Genomic DNA, 15,280 nt, shown 5'->3' with positions numbered 1-15,280 from the left:
CTCATTTGTAGCAACCACATGCTATAAATGACATGATCAAGATTTTACTAATAAAAAATTGCTCCTAACTCTAAATAAATCAAATATTAATAGCAACCACATGCTATACTACTTTTGACCCAAAATATTTATCATAAGTTAATTATCATGCTATATCACGTCCACACTAAAACACGAGTCCCGATTAACAATGCAATTGGATTACGGGTAGAATAGATTTGTTGTTGTGAAAATACAAAACAAAATCTATGTAGAAATGTATTAATTTGACAACTAATTTTAAAATGACAACGTACCACTAACCACGTGCTGCCACATGGTACGTAATATGCAAAATTATAAATACTACAATGCAATTTACGTTAGTAGGCATTGTAGGTGGATATCCACAAATTGCATTTTCAACATAGGGGATTGCATTATGCTCCTTTTGTCCGCCATTAAATGTCATATTTTTTTTCTTTTTCGTCCGTCTTCCAATAAATGTCACATTTCAATTTTATTCCGTACTATATTTAGAAGGACTCTACATTCCACTCACATTTTATTATAAAACTAATATATAAAAGTAGACCTACATTCCACTAACCTTTTCTACCTACTTTACTAAATAAAGTCAAATAATTTATTAAAACTCGTGTCGGTCAGATGTGAGACATTTATCATGAACGGAGGGAGTATACTGTTTAGTTTTACATTACAGTGTAACATATGGAGTATTGTTTAATTTGCATTCTAGATATAGACTGATTCTATTTTTATAAACAGTTTATTTTGTATTATAGAAAAAATTATATTGTCTATAACGCAAATCTAAATAATCTATAATGCAATCCGTCTATATTTAAAATGCAACATGCGGAAATCCATTTATAATGCCTACTAATATATATTGCATAGTAGACTAGCATTTATAATTTTGCATGCTACGTGCCACGTGACAGCACGAGGTTGGTGAGACGTTTTCAATTTAAAATTGGTTGTCACCCTAATGCACTTGTTCTTTGTGTGTGTATATATATATATATATATATATATATATATATATATATATATATATATATATATATATAGTAATGATCTATGGCAAGTGTTCACTGACTACATAACTAGAGAACAAATCACAGGCACAAGATTAAGAAAATCAAGAGCTAGTATTAATACATGCAATTTTAGAATTTAAAGGAGAAATTAGTTCTCTTACACAAATTTACTCCACAATAACAAAGTGGGGGTATAATGGTCATTGACAGCTAAAATTAGGTTACGTCATTGCAAATTCAATCCAAAATCCGTTGGTCTTCTTCACCTCGACGCAGCTGCTGGCGCTCCGCCGAAGGAATATGACTTGCTCCGATCTCTCCTCTCGCGCAGGCTTGGGCTCAGAGTTATCTTCGTAGTCACTGCTCTCATCGTCGGAGGCGACCAGAATTTTCTTCTTTGGATCGGATGATTTAGCAGACTTTTTTTTCGCTTTTGGAATTTGGCAAGTTCAGTTAAGTTATATAGATGGAGAGTGGAGAGTGTGGGAGAATTCAGAGGGTCTACGGTTTGTTTTTTCTTTTTCAGTTTTGCTTTATTAATATTAATATGACTGATGGAATTGCTAATTGATTGGACGAAAAAAACCGATTGATTTTTTATTCGATTTTCTTATCATATATTCGTATAAATATAGAAGATGGGAAATAGGAATCATGTCGTACAAATTTTGTTGAGCGGTTCTTGTTTTCGGAGAAGATCATTGGAAAATTACGTAACAAAATTATAAGTATGTTGAAAACTAAACTGAAATCAAGAGTGAATTAAAATCATGCTAAGAGTGATGTGTTTTTTAAACAAGAGTGAAGTAAAATCATGCTAAGAGTGATGTGTTTTGTAAACAAGAGTGAAGTAAAATCATGCGAATAGTGATGTGTTTTGTTAACAAGAGTGAAGTAAAATCATGTGAATAGTGATGTGTTTTGTAAACAAGAGTGAAGTAAAATCATGCTAAGAGTGATGTGTTTTGTAAGCAATAGTGAAGTAAAATCATGCTAAGAGTGAAGTGTTTTGTAAGCAAGAGTGAAGTAAAATCATTCTTAGAGTGATGTGTTTTGTAAGCAAGAGTGAAGTAAAATCATTCTAAGAGTGATGTGTTTTGTAAGCAAGAGTGAAGTAAAATCATGCTAAGAGTGATGTGTTTTGTAAACAAGAGTGAAGTAAAATTATGCGAATAGTGATGTGTTTTGTTAACAAGAGTGAAGTAAAATCATGTGAATAGTGATGTGTTTTGTAAACAAGAGTGAAGTAAAATCATGCTAAGAATGATGTGTTTTGTAAGCAAGAGTGAAGTAAAATCATGCTAAGAGTGACGTGTTTTGTAAGCAAGAGTGAAGTAAAATCATTTTAAGAGTGATGTGCTTTGTAAGCAAGAGTGAAGTAAAATCATTGTAAGAGTGATGTGGTTTGTAAGCAAGAGTGAAGTAAAATCATTTTAAGAGTGATGTGCTTTGTAAGCAAGAGTGAAGTAAAATCATTCTAAGAGTGATGTGTTTTGTAAGCAAGAGTGAAGTAAAATCATGCTAAGAGTGATGTGTTTTGTAAACAAGAGTGAAGTAAAATCATGCTAAGAGTGATGTGTTTTGTAAACAAGAGTGAAGTAAAATCATGCTAAGAGTGATGTGTTTTGTAAACAAGAGTGAAGTAAAATCATGCTAAGAGTGATGTGTTTTGTAAACAAGAGTGAAGTAAAATCATGCTAAGAGTGATGTGTTTTGTAAACAAGAGTGAAGTAAAATCATGCGAATAGTGATGTGTTTTGTAAACAAGAGTGAAGTAAAATCATGCTAAGAGTGATGTGTTTTGTAAGCAAGAGTGAAGTAAAGTCATGCTAAGAGTGATGTGTTTTGTAAGCAAGAGTGAAGTAAAATCATTCTAAGAGTGATGTGTTTTGTAAGCAAGAGTGAAGTAAAATCATGCTAAGAGTGATGTGTTTTGTAACCAAGAGTGAAGTAAAATCATGCTAAGAGTGATGTGTTTTGTAAACAAGAGTGAAGTAAAATCATGCTATGATCGCACTTGTTAATTAAACACTTGTGCTTTATGCTTGTTGCTCAAATCACTTTATTTTATTTCTGATTTATGTTTATTCTATCATACGGATGAAAATTTGACTCCAATAATTGATAGTATAAGAACTATTAGCTGAGGGATCCAACTACAGACGGAGAATTACTATGGGATGAATTGTGAATTGTACACGCGTACAAATTTTAAATACACAAATGTTTGGATTAAAAAAAATTAAAATGACTTGTCCCACAACACATGTCGCGTTCGAAGCTTGACCGCCATCTAGGCGAAATTAATGAAATTGATTAGAAATAAATACTAACATTGCCTCCACCCATGAAAGGAACAATACTGGTAGGAATTATCACAGTAGTTCCAAGCATTACCAAGTAATGTTGAAATCCTAGAATCACAACTTCACCTGCATTAGTTTTTTAAAATTAATTAGGGATGATCATCAATATGCGAGTTCAATTGAAAGCTCTGTTTCTGCAATTGGAGTACTTCGAGCCATTGAGAGAGAGGGATACCCCATGAAGGATTGCTGTTGACGCAAAAATCGATGCCGGGGAGCTGCTCTTTGACAGGGTGAGGCACCAATTCAACCGCTACCTTCGCCGCCACAGTCATCCTCTCTCTGTAAATATCGATAAAAAGGTAGAAATTTGGAAAGAAATAATGTAATTTCCAAAAATACCCTTGGCCTATTTTATATTATTAAAATAAATAATATTTATTCCATTAAGATGTGTGGCTGAGATTTGTTCTCTAATTATACACTTAAGATTAGTTATATCTTGATCACTATCATATATATATATATATATATATATATATATATATAATGGAATAGTACTAATCAGATTTTATTTTTTAATACACTAGAGATAATAATCTTTCCCTAACCTAGAATTGGACATCCAAAAAAAGAAAAATGTTATACTTAAAGTGGAACCGAGGAAATAATTAAAACACAATGTCACTGACATCCCAATAATATCATCAACTGCTCCTTTTATACGAGGTAGGTCATGACTTCCTTTGTTCCTCTACATATTTGGGAGCATCGATTATATGCATTGTAAACAGAAAAATTGTCCAACAATATAGAGAGATAGATGTGTACAAGGCCACAATGCACACATCCAATCATCATAAAAGAAGCACTCGACCAGCAACTATGATATTTGACATACATTCTTTGGTATTGTCGGTTCCAACATCAACATCAACGTTCTCAACCACGAGCTTCTTCAACGGTCGTTGCTACGAAATGTTTTATAATATCGTTGATGATATTTATCCGATCATAAACATTTGCAACTATCATTTCGTGTCTAACTGAGCACAAAAGAGACCATTTTGCCCAAAAACAAAACAAAACTCCACGTAGGACGCGAAACAAGCATACAACATTCTCCGAGCACGGATCAAGATTATGAAGGGTTCAGATCGGTTTGTTTTGCTCTGCCCACTCACTTCTACCAAGTTTATGTTCTTCATTTAACCATTAACCACATCTTTAAGAATATCTGTCTCACTTGCACCATTCTTCCGAATAAAGTAAATTTAAAGACCCTTTATATTTGAGAAAATAAAACTAAGATTATTCACTCGTCCATTTGTGAGTAACAAAACTGCAGATTATGGGAAACGCAAAAAAGCACTAAACTATATTTATACAAGTCTAGTACTAACAAAATTACTAATATCTCAATAAATATGAGAGGTCTTCAACATTTTAAAGATGTTACTAGCATGCTACAAAAGACGAGAAGGAAACTCACCTCATGCACACATAAATTAGTGGACATAAATCTACCAGTCCATCGCAGATGCGCCATGAACAACATCAATCTTCTTCGCGTGTAGCACCCATTTGTTGCGTTCCTGGACCCAAAAATATCAAAGACGTGAGGCGAAGAAACGAGTAAATAAAGGGGGAAAAACATTGAAGCAAACCAGCAGCACCTCGGTCGAGAGAGAAGGGGAGACTTTAGCTAGCGCGGCCTCAAAATCTGCATTTGTGATGGTCATGCTACCCCCACAGGACAATGCCGGTCGATCAATGGCGAACTTAATAGCTTCTGTCATCTGTTGTTTTAAGAACATTTACCGCTTATCAGTATTTCCCTCTTACTACATCCGAGATAAAATCGTTGCCAAAACACTATATTGATGTTGAACTAAATGGACAACATGAATTATCACATTTTTCAGAACAATCTTAAACTGTCGACTTTGCAAATTGGTCAACTAATATTACATCGATAGTTCATGATAGAATTAACAGAATACCCATAGTATGGAGTATATTTGAAATTTTACCACATAAAAGATGTGCAATGTTCCCTTTTATTCCTTTTAATTGCTTAACCTACGCAGCTATTATAGCTAAAACCAGAACAATAACAATCCGTCATTGAAAAGGAGTTGACAAGAATGAAACTTACCAATGCAAATAGATCAGAGCCACTGAAATTTTCACAAGCGGCGTCTTTTCCTAGAGCCATCAGATCCACTTCGACATCTATTGGCTTGTTTCGAGCAAGAATCTTCAATATCTCTCCTCTCTCTTCTGGAGTAGGAAGAGGAGCATACAAAGTCCTACCAAAATCATCTTTGATGAGCGGGATAAGCTCCAGAATCTCTGGCCTGCAATATGTCAGCAAGGTAAGAGATGCCAAATAAGGGCCCATGAAACGAGGATAAACTCTTTGAGCGAAATATTTCTGCCTTTGCAACCATGAAGAACCCCATACCTACTTGATGTTACAATCACATAAACACGCGATTCTTTTTTTAAATCACTGACTTGGGCCCATATCTGCAATAGAAGATATTATCATCCATATAAGCTAAATAGCTAAGTAATAAATACATAAATTGCAAAGTGGCATTTTACGGACCGATCTATATTCCCATGACTTCCATAAATATTCGTCCTCCTCTAGATCTTCGTCTGTGAAATCATCTCGGGATAACACGTCCACCTTATAGAAAAAGGATGTTGGCCATAAGAGATCAAAATCATTTAATGAACACTGAGACATACATAGCATTTGAGTTGAGCATGTTTTAGCTGATATATTTGGAAAAGGAAGGAAAAGAGAGGACACCATGTCTAAGACCTGTAAAACACTAGTGCTGGAGATAAAGAACAAAAAGACCAGAGATAATTAGCAATTTAAGGAATGTTAGAACTTTGTATCAACAACTAAGGAAATCTAAGTGAACATCTCATTTTTTGGGAATGGCTTGATGTCTCTTTTTTCTTGTTCAAATACAAAGAAAACCACAAAGCCTTTATGTATACTATCTCAATATTTTATTAGGTTGATTACATTACATGTAATTTATAATAAGTTTCTTTACAAGGCTGCTCAGGTATTCCACTCCCACTATATGTGAGTTGTGTTCCTTTTTTTTAGCCGTCCTACTAAAAGTGAGTCATTTCCTTTTTTTAGTAAAGAGCAAACCTTTACTCTCCCATACTTTATTCCATCTCCTACTTTATTATCTCCACTTATCTACTATATTCTCTCTAATACTTTATTCTTTTTACTCATAACTCACTAAACACCATTTTTTTAGATCTCATGCCCAAAAGAAATGTTTCACTTATAGTGTTACAGATGGAGTACTAATAATTTTCTGCTTGTAATAAGTGGATAATGGAGATAAGTACAAGCAATACTTGGGCTAAAAAGTTACCTTAGGGTCAAAATTTGGGCTAATGTTAAGAATGACCATTAGGAATAATACCATTATCGACAAGATTGGAACAAAGTAAAACGGAAGTACCTCATCAAAGAAAACTATACATGGAGGGTGAGTTTTTGCACATTTGAAAATATTATTCACCATCAACTGCCTCCACTCAAACTTTGATAGTTCATTGCCCTGTATGGAGAATCAAAATAACACAATAAGGAATCAATGATCAATAATGAATACCAACAATATTCAGATCAAATGTTACCAAAGAGAGAGCACCTTGATATGCATTAAATTCGCTCCTGCTTCTTTAGCCAAAGCATCGACAATCAATGTCTTTCCACAACCCGAAGGACCATAAAGGAAAAAGGAGGTTGGAAAGTTCTTCACCCCACTTTCCCAAAGAGACTATAAAAGATGAGGTTATTTAGAAAATGCTAAGCTCCAAGAGTTGAGCAAGAAAAAGGATAATTGGCAAATCTTATCTCACCAAGCTTTTATTCTCTATGATTTTCAGCTGACTAGTCACAAGATATATGATGTAAAATTGTGCAAATTTGGCAGAAGAGCAAAAATATGATACAGGAAGACTTGATAATGCAAGCAAGTAAAAACTTAAGATGCCAATTGCTAAAAGAGACAATCTACTATCAATAAAGGAAAGGAAACTACCTTATGAAGTTAAGAAACTATATATGCTTAACTATATGATGGTAATGCTCACAGTAATCGAAGGCCTTCAAATATAGAATAGCTCTACAAAAAGAAAAGGGAGCTACCTCATAAACTTGTGGAAACTTTATAAGCTTAACTATGCGGCGTTCCAGTTCTAATTTCAACAATTGAAGGCCTCCAACATCATCCCAGTTTGTACATGGTGTGGTGGAAAATTCTTCCATTTCAGCAGATGGCCAAACCGTCTCAATAGCCTGCTGCCATAAGTTTGTTTTCAATTAAGCCAGATTGTGAAAGGTAGGAAGTTTTAACTAATTTTAGGTTCCATCATAATGCATATAGGATAGCCAATATATAAAGTTCATACGTATTTCCATGGATATGCCAAAACTTAACCATAACAATCGATCTAGTTGCAGGAGGGATTCGGAAATTTTGAGAGATACATTATGAAAAGAAGGTTGCTAGATAAGGCTGATAAAGAAGAGATGCGTACTTAGTCAGTGTTAGTTAGGATTTGATTAGATTTTATTTATTAATTTACTTCTTTAATTAGTTAGTTGTTAGCAGATTTGAATTTTGAATTAAGTTGTTGCAGATTTCTCTCATTTTGTAAGTCTATATATTGAGGCTCTTTAAGTGGTGAAAAGGATCTTTTGGAGAGATCAGAATTTAGACGGCGTAGCCGTGGCCTCCTTCGTGAGGATTATTTCTTGTTCCAGTTTGATTAGTTATATTGAGTTCCTTCCCCTTTTCGTTTATCTTCTTGTTCATTAGTCTCGAGCCTTTACTCCTAACAAAGGCAATGTTAATCGGACAAGGTGAAACCCTATTTTAATTTAGCAAAACAATATCACACCTAAAAGCATTAAACCATGCACAATCCAACCAACTAACGCAATGAGAAAAGCTAAAGAAGTTAGGGTGTAACAGATCACTGACCAACAAGCCTAGACAGGATTGGCTATCTAGTTGCCATCACACATCAATAGATCCTTCTCATATTTTCACATTAGTATTGTTAAGTAAGACAAATGAGGTATAGTTTTTTAGAGGGAAAAACTCTTTTTAGGATACCAAAATAAGAAACCAAAACGTGGGAAATTATAAATTAATCAAATATCACTACTGATAGAATAAAGGTGGAGAAGATGGATAATCGGCTACAGAAACTAAGGAACACAACAAAACCACTGAACAAAGAAGAAAAATACCCTAAAGAGCACTACCTCTGTCACACTTACTTGAGTCATTTCTTTTGGGCACGAGGTTTAACAAAGTGGTGTTTAGCGGTTAAGTACGAGAGAAAATAAAGTATGGGAAAATAAAGTAGGAGAAAATAAAAGTAGGGGAAAGAATAGAGTAAGAGAGATTAAATGTGTTATTTTTTGCCATTAATGGAAATGACTCGAGCAACATGGGACAACCCAAAATGGAAAAGACTCAAGTAACATGCAACAGAGGGAGTATAATATAAATTAACAGAAAATGATACAAGATAATGCCTTCAAAAAGGCCACACCTCCAAGGAGGGCAACACACAACTCGCGCCAGCAACACTCTCCTATAGTCTAAATTTCTGGAGGCTTTAAACTGAGAAACAGACTCTACTAAGACTCCTACTTGAAACAAAATTCTTACAAACTAAAGACTCCTAAGTCCTACTCAAATTAAGAAAGGATAATTAACAAACTTAATATTAAATTTGAAAAGAAGTATGCAGAGAAGGCATGAATACAGTGTGTATCAAATACTCAATTTTTTTTTACCAACTTGTAGGGAGTAAAAGAATAGGATTACATCAATACTGTCCCGGGTCAATCTGACTTTCTCCAATTCTTCATTTGAAAATGCTATCCCATAAGCTTCAAACCCATCTTTAAAGCCCTTTATGTGAGCTCTCAAGTGAATGGCACAATTAAAAGAAATCATACGAGCCTTATTTACTAGTTCTACCAAATCTCCTGCTACAAAACCCTGAGTCAACCTAGCTAACTCCTTCAAATCAAAATCATCATCGACCTTATATTTACTTGTTAGAACTGATAAAATGTCATGCCGTTGATGATTTTTTGGAACATCTAAATAAAATTCACGATCAAACCGCTGCCTTAAGGCAAGGTCAAGAGCATTAGGTTTATTGGTTGCTCCAATCGTCAGCACATAGCCACCACGTCCACTATTAGATCTTTCAGAATCAGAACCGGCATTCACAGATTCCTTCATGCAAGCCATCAACTGTTTTGCTGGGCACTGCCACAAACTTTCCGTTTCTGAAGTCAATGCATCAATTTCATCAATGAACACAATAGATGGTGCGTTCTTGTATGCTCTGGAGAACAACTCTAGGATACCTGAACATGGTTCAAAAAAGTCAAATGGGAAAGAAATGGAAACAAAGTGAATTATAAAAAAATCTAGAGATTAGGCTGTAGAGAAGTAAGAAAGCTTAGTGAATCAAAGGAAGCCCCTATAACAAATATGAACAAGTAGAAAAGTAAGCCTAAGTTAAGCATTTAGTTGATTCACTGGATTAATTGCACTCATGTGATTTCCGATATGGTGAGCACAGCAATATATAAGAGAGTGAAACCAACTGAGCTGTATTTAATTGCATACAATTCTACAAACATTCAATTTTGCAAACAGGTATCCCAATCACATATAGAAGAGCCAAGAGTAGTATATAACCCACGCATATTTCTTAGGACACATGAACGAAACACATCACACCTTTGCACAGAGAAGTCAAACATTGCAGTCCCTATAAATAACTGCACGCAATAGACACCAGCATTCCCTCTTAATAAGCTGCATTCAATGGCCATTTGTGTTCCAACAAAAGCATTAAACAGTTTGCAAACATAGGCCATATGACACAGTTCCTCCAACTAGACAGCAGCATTCCGCCAAACACATCACACAATTTACATAATTATGTCATACAATGAAACCCTAAATAAACCGCCTTCAATAGAAATTCATATTCCAACAACAACATTACAGAAAATGCATAATTAAGTTGCACAATGCAGCAAACTTGGCATAAATCGTGATACCTGACACTCCAGACTTCAACGCAACAGCAGATGTTTCATAGAACGGTACTCGGGCCTCATTGCCAATGGCTCGAGCCAACATGGTTTTCCCACAGCCCGGTGGCCCATGTAACAGAATTGATGTTGAAGGTTTGCCTCCAATGAAACGCAGTACCTTCAACTGGTGCATCGGCGCAATCACATCTCTTTTCAAAACCTCCAACATAGAATACCTCCCACCAATGTCACTAAACATTGGCCACTTATCCTCATTCTTCTTCAGCTCTCTCATGTTATTCCCTAATTTATTTCCTTGCACGAAACCCCCAATTATAGCCATATTATCCCCATTAGCATCCGTATCCCACCCATCACCACCATATCTATAACTCCTAGCAGAATCAAGTTCCCAACCGTTAGAATCAGAATAACTAGCTGAAGCAGAAGCCTTAGCTACCTCAATTTGCCGATTCGCATTCTGACTCTCGTTGAATTTTGGCTTTTTCGCTGCTGGCTCGTCCCCGGCGCTCTCTCTCCTGCACGAGAGCGGAGATATTTTCGCGACGCGTTCGATTAGGAGGTTGCAGTTGGAGCGGGAGAATGTCAGAGGGAAGGTGGAGCAGATGAGCTGCACGATTTGCGCGTCGCTTAGGTTTTTGGCTCCGGCGGCGGCGGGCTCGATGAGACAGCGCAGAGTTTGGTCATGACACTCAAGGAGAGACCTGGCGATGCGGTCGCTTAATCCGGCCATGCTCAACTTTTCCCGGTGACCGGAGGCCATGTTTAGGTCACTGCAAGTTGCAGTGTGAGATATTTTTTTATACTTTTATTAAGTAAAAATTGAGATTAATAAACGGTAAATAAATTGAATATAACGTGAGAACTAAATAGCTTCACGAAAAATAGTTCTATAACGTCAGAACTAAATATCTTCACGAAAAATAGTTTCCTTTCATCATTTTGAATAGAACTAAATATCTTCACGAAAAATAGTTTCCTTTCATCATTTTGAAATGTTTGCGAAAAATAATTATTTTAATAAAATGATATTTGTCTCTAAAATCATAAAATTTGTCATATCTTCACGAAAAATAGTTTTATAACGTCAGAACTAAATATCTTCACGAAAAATAGTTTCCTTTCGTATCTAATTTATTATTTCTTTTACTTTACTCTTCCTCTTACTTTATTCTCCTCTCTACTTTATTTAACTCACTAAACACAACTTTTTAAAATTCTGTGCCGAAAAAAACGCCTCAAGTAACGTGGGACGAAGGGAGTATTTTTCACAAACTTTAAAATTGGTCTGAAATATAATAAACTTACATTTTGTTTGTTATTTCCCAAATTGAACCAAAACAAATATTATCGGCAAAAAATTTATTCCACTTGAGCAATTGTGAAACGTTTATGATATTTTAAGGAATTATGTTTGCTAGGGTCAAAGAAAAGAGTTATGTAATCGACGGTTGGTAACAAATGTTAGACATTACATTTTCTCGTGATATACCAAACAATGCAAGTAGTAACGATAAGTGCCTCAGACATGCGCAAATATAGAGTTAGAAACCCCTCCATTTCCTTACATAATTAGGACAAACCGTCAAAAAATCCATAAAGTTTGATCAATCCCGTAATTTAAAAAATGAACAATTATATCATAACTTTGACACTTTTCATATTTATCTTGTGACAAAACATTCCATCATTTATCTAAATATTTCGACATTATATATCTAAAATTATAGACATGATTAACTAAATGCATTGAATGACATCATCAAGCAGCTGAATGTCTTGATCGCATGGTATTTATCATTTGCTAAATTATAAATAATTTTCGCAAATCCATAGACTATAGGACAATAGTGAATAATGTCACAGTATGACAAGGATGTGGCACACGACTCCCAGTGCCCTTAGAGCATCCCCATCCGTGTTCTTGCCAACGAGCACGGATGTGGTCCCGGACCCTCTTTTACTCTCTGCTTTTAGGCAAGAGCACAACACCCACATTCGTGCTCTTCCACAAGGACATGCTCAAAGCTCCCACCATTCTATTATTCAATTTAAATAAAAACATTTCCACAATATTAAAATGCATTAAAAATATCCAAAATACTATTACTAATTACTAAAAAATTAAAAATTACATAATTAAAATCCTAAAAATAAAAAATTTCATGATTAAAGTCTTAAAAATTAAAAATTACATAATTTAATTCCTAAAATTAAAAATTACATAATTAAATTCATAAGTGGCCGAATTTCGTCCAAATGGATGATGAATGTGTGTATTTATAGATGATTTTGGGATTAAATTTTTTTTTAAAATTTCAAAAAAAATTCAAAAAACGGTAATAAAATGACTATATTTTTGGGAATCTGAAAATATATTTTTTTAATTTTTTATATTATTTTTTATTTAAAAAAAAATGCCAACTGCCAATAGTCGCCCTGCTCAGCTGCACGGACGTGCTCGACAACGCCGTGCCAGCGGCAAGAGCGCAGCAGCGGACAGGGGTGTCCTTGCCAGCGGCACGGACGGACTGCGGATGCTCTTAATAACAAATTCATATGGGAAAATTCTCAAATTGATAAACTATGAGTTGAATTTGAAGGTTCCTTAAAGGGGGCCCTTTTCTTTAGATTGCAAATATAGTCTATTTCGCTGAATTGTGTTGTGGGTATGTTTATGCCCGAATAGAGACCATTAGAGACCTGTTAATAGTTAACAAATCCAAGAATGCGCGTTCAGAGTATGCGTTCCTTGAATGCGTTCTCTAAGGAACACGCATTCATCATATGCGTTTTTCCTCTATATAGCCAAAAAAGGGCTTAATCACTCTTTGGACAAACCACAAAGCAATTAAACAATATTTATACAAGTTCAGTACTAACAATATTACAAAGATGTTGATGGATATGAGATTTAGATGCAAAAATTTAAGATGTTATTAACATGCTACAAAAGATGAGAAGAAAACTCACATCATCAACACAAAAATAAGTAAACATAAGTCTACCAGTCCATCACGGATACGCCACGAACAACATCAATCTTCTCTGCGTGTAGCGCCCATTTCTCGAGCTTCTGGACCCAAAACAACAAGACGTGAGGCGACGAAACGGGCAAATAAAGGAGAAAAAAACATAGTAGGAAACCAGCAGCACCTTGGCCGAGAGAGAAGGGGGAGACTTTAGCTAATGCGGCCTTGAAATCTGCATCTGTGATGGCCATGATGGCCGATCAATGGCGAACTTAGAAGCTTCTGTCACCTGTTGTTTTAAGAAAATTTACCGCTTATCATTTTGGACTAAATAGTCATATATATCATGACTTGAATTGTCGAGTTCGACCAATTTATACTTTAAAAAAAGACCAAGATTTTTACAGACTTCGGTGACTCTTACGGTTGGAAATTTGACGTGAACATACATACATATGTCAAAGTAATTTTTGCTATGCCAGAACAACAGTTTTCATCAAGAATGGACTCACCAATGCAAATAAATATTTTTGGCTTTTGAACCATGGAGCATCACGCACCGACTTGTTTTAGCAATCACGTAAACATGAGATTCTCTTTGTATATGACGGAGCTGGTTCCGTAGCTGCAATACAAGATATTTTCATCCTCATTAGCTAAATAGGTAAATGAGTAATAGATACATTAATATCAAAGGCAACATCACAGTACCCCAATTCGCATCCTTCTCCCTCCGATCACCACCAGAATCTGAACTACTAGCAGAAGTGGAAGCCCTACCTACCTTAATTTGCCTATTAACATTCTGACTGTCGTCAATTTTTGGACGTTCTCTATCCTGCACGAGAGCGGAGATATTTTGGCGACGCGTTCGGTTAGGAGGTTGCGGTTGCGGCGGCAGAATTTCACATCAGGGAAGCCGGAGCAGATGCGCTTCACGATTTTCGCGTCGCTGAGGTTTTTGGCCGGCGATCTGAATGATAGCTCGCATAGGTTGATCTTCACATTCAAGGAGGGTCTTGAGGACGATCCGGCCATGCTCGATTCTTCGCCGGAAAGAGGAGTTTTCCGGTGACTGGAGGGCATGTCCATGTTTAGGTCACTCAAGCTGCAGTGTTCGATCAATTTTTATCGAAGTAGCGAAGTTTTAAAATTTTGAATAAATATGAGTATAAAATAATTTATATTTATAGTATAAATATCTCGATCGATATTATATTGTCCACATATACATGGACTAATTTATACTGAGAGGGAAAAAAATACCGAGTACGTATGCAAAATTGAGGAGTTTTAAAATAGGCTATTAGTGAGAAATTAAAAATAAAAATAAAAGTTACACAACTAATCAATTATCACTCCCTTTATTTTTAATTTATACTAGCTGACATTTGCCATTCCTTATTTAAAATGTATGCAGTGTGTAAACTAGTTAAATATTTACGGAAAAGATCCAAAGTTGATACGTAAAAAATAGTGCTAGAACAACAAGCCAGGCGGCATCAACTTTTTTATAAAACGTGAGTATTTTTAATTTTTTTAATTCAAGAATTAGAATTTTTGAGTACTACTGACTACTGTGTATTACTTATAAGCAACATACATAATTAAATAAATATAGAACCCACGAATTTAGTATTCCAATAAAAGAAATGATAGGTTTATGGTTAAGCAACATGCATAATTAAATAAATATAGAACCCACTTAAATTATGTTAGGTACGTAAAAATAATTAATTAGTACTAAACTACATCTCACTTAGAATGTGGTGAAATTTTAATATATAGAAATGGAACTTTGCTTTC

At 35.1% G+C, this 15,280-nt stretch overlaps 1 protein-coding gene across 5 annotated transcripts; it reads right to left on the bottom strand.

Moving 5' to 3' along the window:
* Positions 1-3,200: 3,200 nt before the first annotated feature.
* On the bottom strand, positions 3,201-11,330 carry LOC121765305 (cell division control protein 48 homolog C-like). 5 transcript variants are annotated; one of them, XR_006042811.1, is made up of 12 exons: positions 10,506-11,329; positions 9,247-9,800; positions 7,551-7,703; positions 7,051-7,179; positions 6,859-6,957; positions 5,964-6,047; positions 5,817-5,881; positions 5,508-5,709; positions 5,026-5,148; positions 4,842-4,944; positions 3,585-3,691; positions 3,201-3,475 (listed from the first exon to the last, which is right to left on the bottom strand). XR_006042811.1 is itself a non-coding variant. In XM_042161400.1 (11 exons), the coding sequence occupies exons 1-11, from the start codon at positions 10,959-10,961 to the stop codon at positions 4,873-4,875; spliced, it is 1,872 nt and encodes a 623-aa protein (XP_042017334.1). In that variant the 5' UTR covers positions 10,962-11,107; the 3' UTR covers positions 4,699-4,872. The 5 variants fall into 5 exon arrangements, 3 of the variants coding, with proteins under 3 accessions (XP_042017334.1, XP_042017332.1, XP_042017333.1); XM_042161400.1 differs by lacking the exons at positions 3,201-3,475; positions 3,585-3,691 and having other exon boundaries at positions 4,699-4,944; positions 10,506-10,876; positions 10,942-11,107; XM_042161398.1 differs by lacking the exons at positions 3,201-3,475; positions 3,585-3,691 and having other exon boundaries at positions 4,699-4,944.
* Positions 11,331-15,280: the final 3,950 nt, after the last annotated feature.

The sequence above is a fragment of the Salvia splendens genome, chromosome 14 (assembly GCF_004379255.2).
Source record: "Salvia splendens isolate huo1 chromosome 14, SspV2, whole genome shotgun sequence".
Lineage (NCBI taxonomy): Eukaryota > Viridiplantae > Streptophyta > Magnoliopsida > Lamiales > Lamiaceae > Salvia > Salvia splendens.
Note: the sequence above shows the minus strand (reverse complement) of the source record. Positions and strands in the feature narration are given on the sequence as shown.

Bases quoted from the DNA above. Each gene is read 5' to 3' on its own strand.
- LOC121765305 (XM_042161398.1), bottom strand. From the start codon at position 11,265: ATGGCCTCCGGTCACCGGGAAAAGTTGAGCATGGCCGGATTAAGCGAC. The intron at 9,801-10,505 runs GTATCACGATTT...AACCATGTTCAG, and splicing joins GTTGAAGTCTGGAGTGTCAG to GTATCCTAGAGTTGTTCTCC. The intron at 5,149-5,507 runs GTAAGTTTCATT...TTAAAACAACAG, and splicing joins GCTCTGATCTATTTGCATTG to ATGACAGAAGCTATTAAGTT.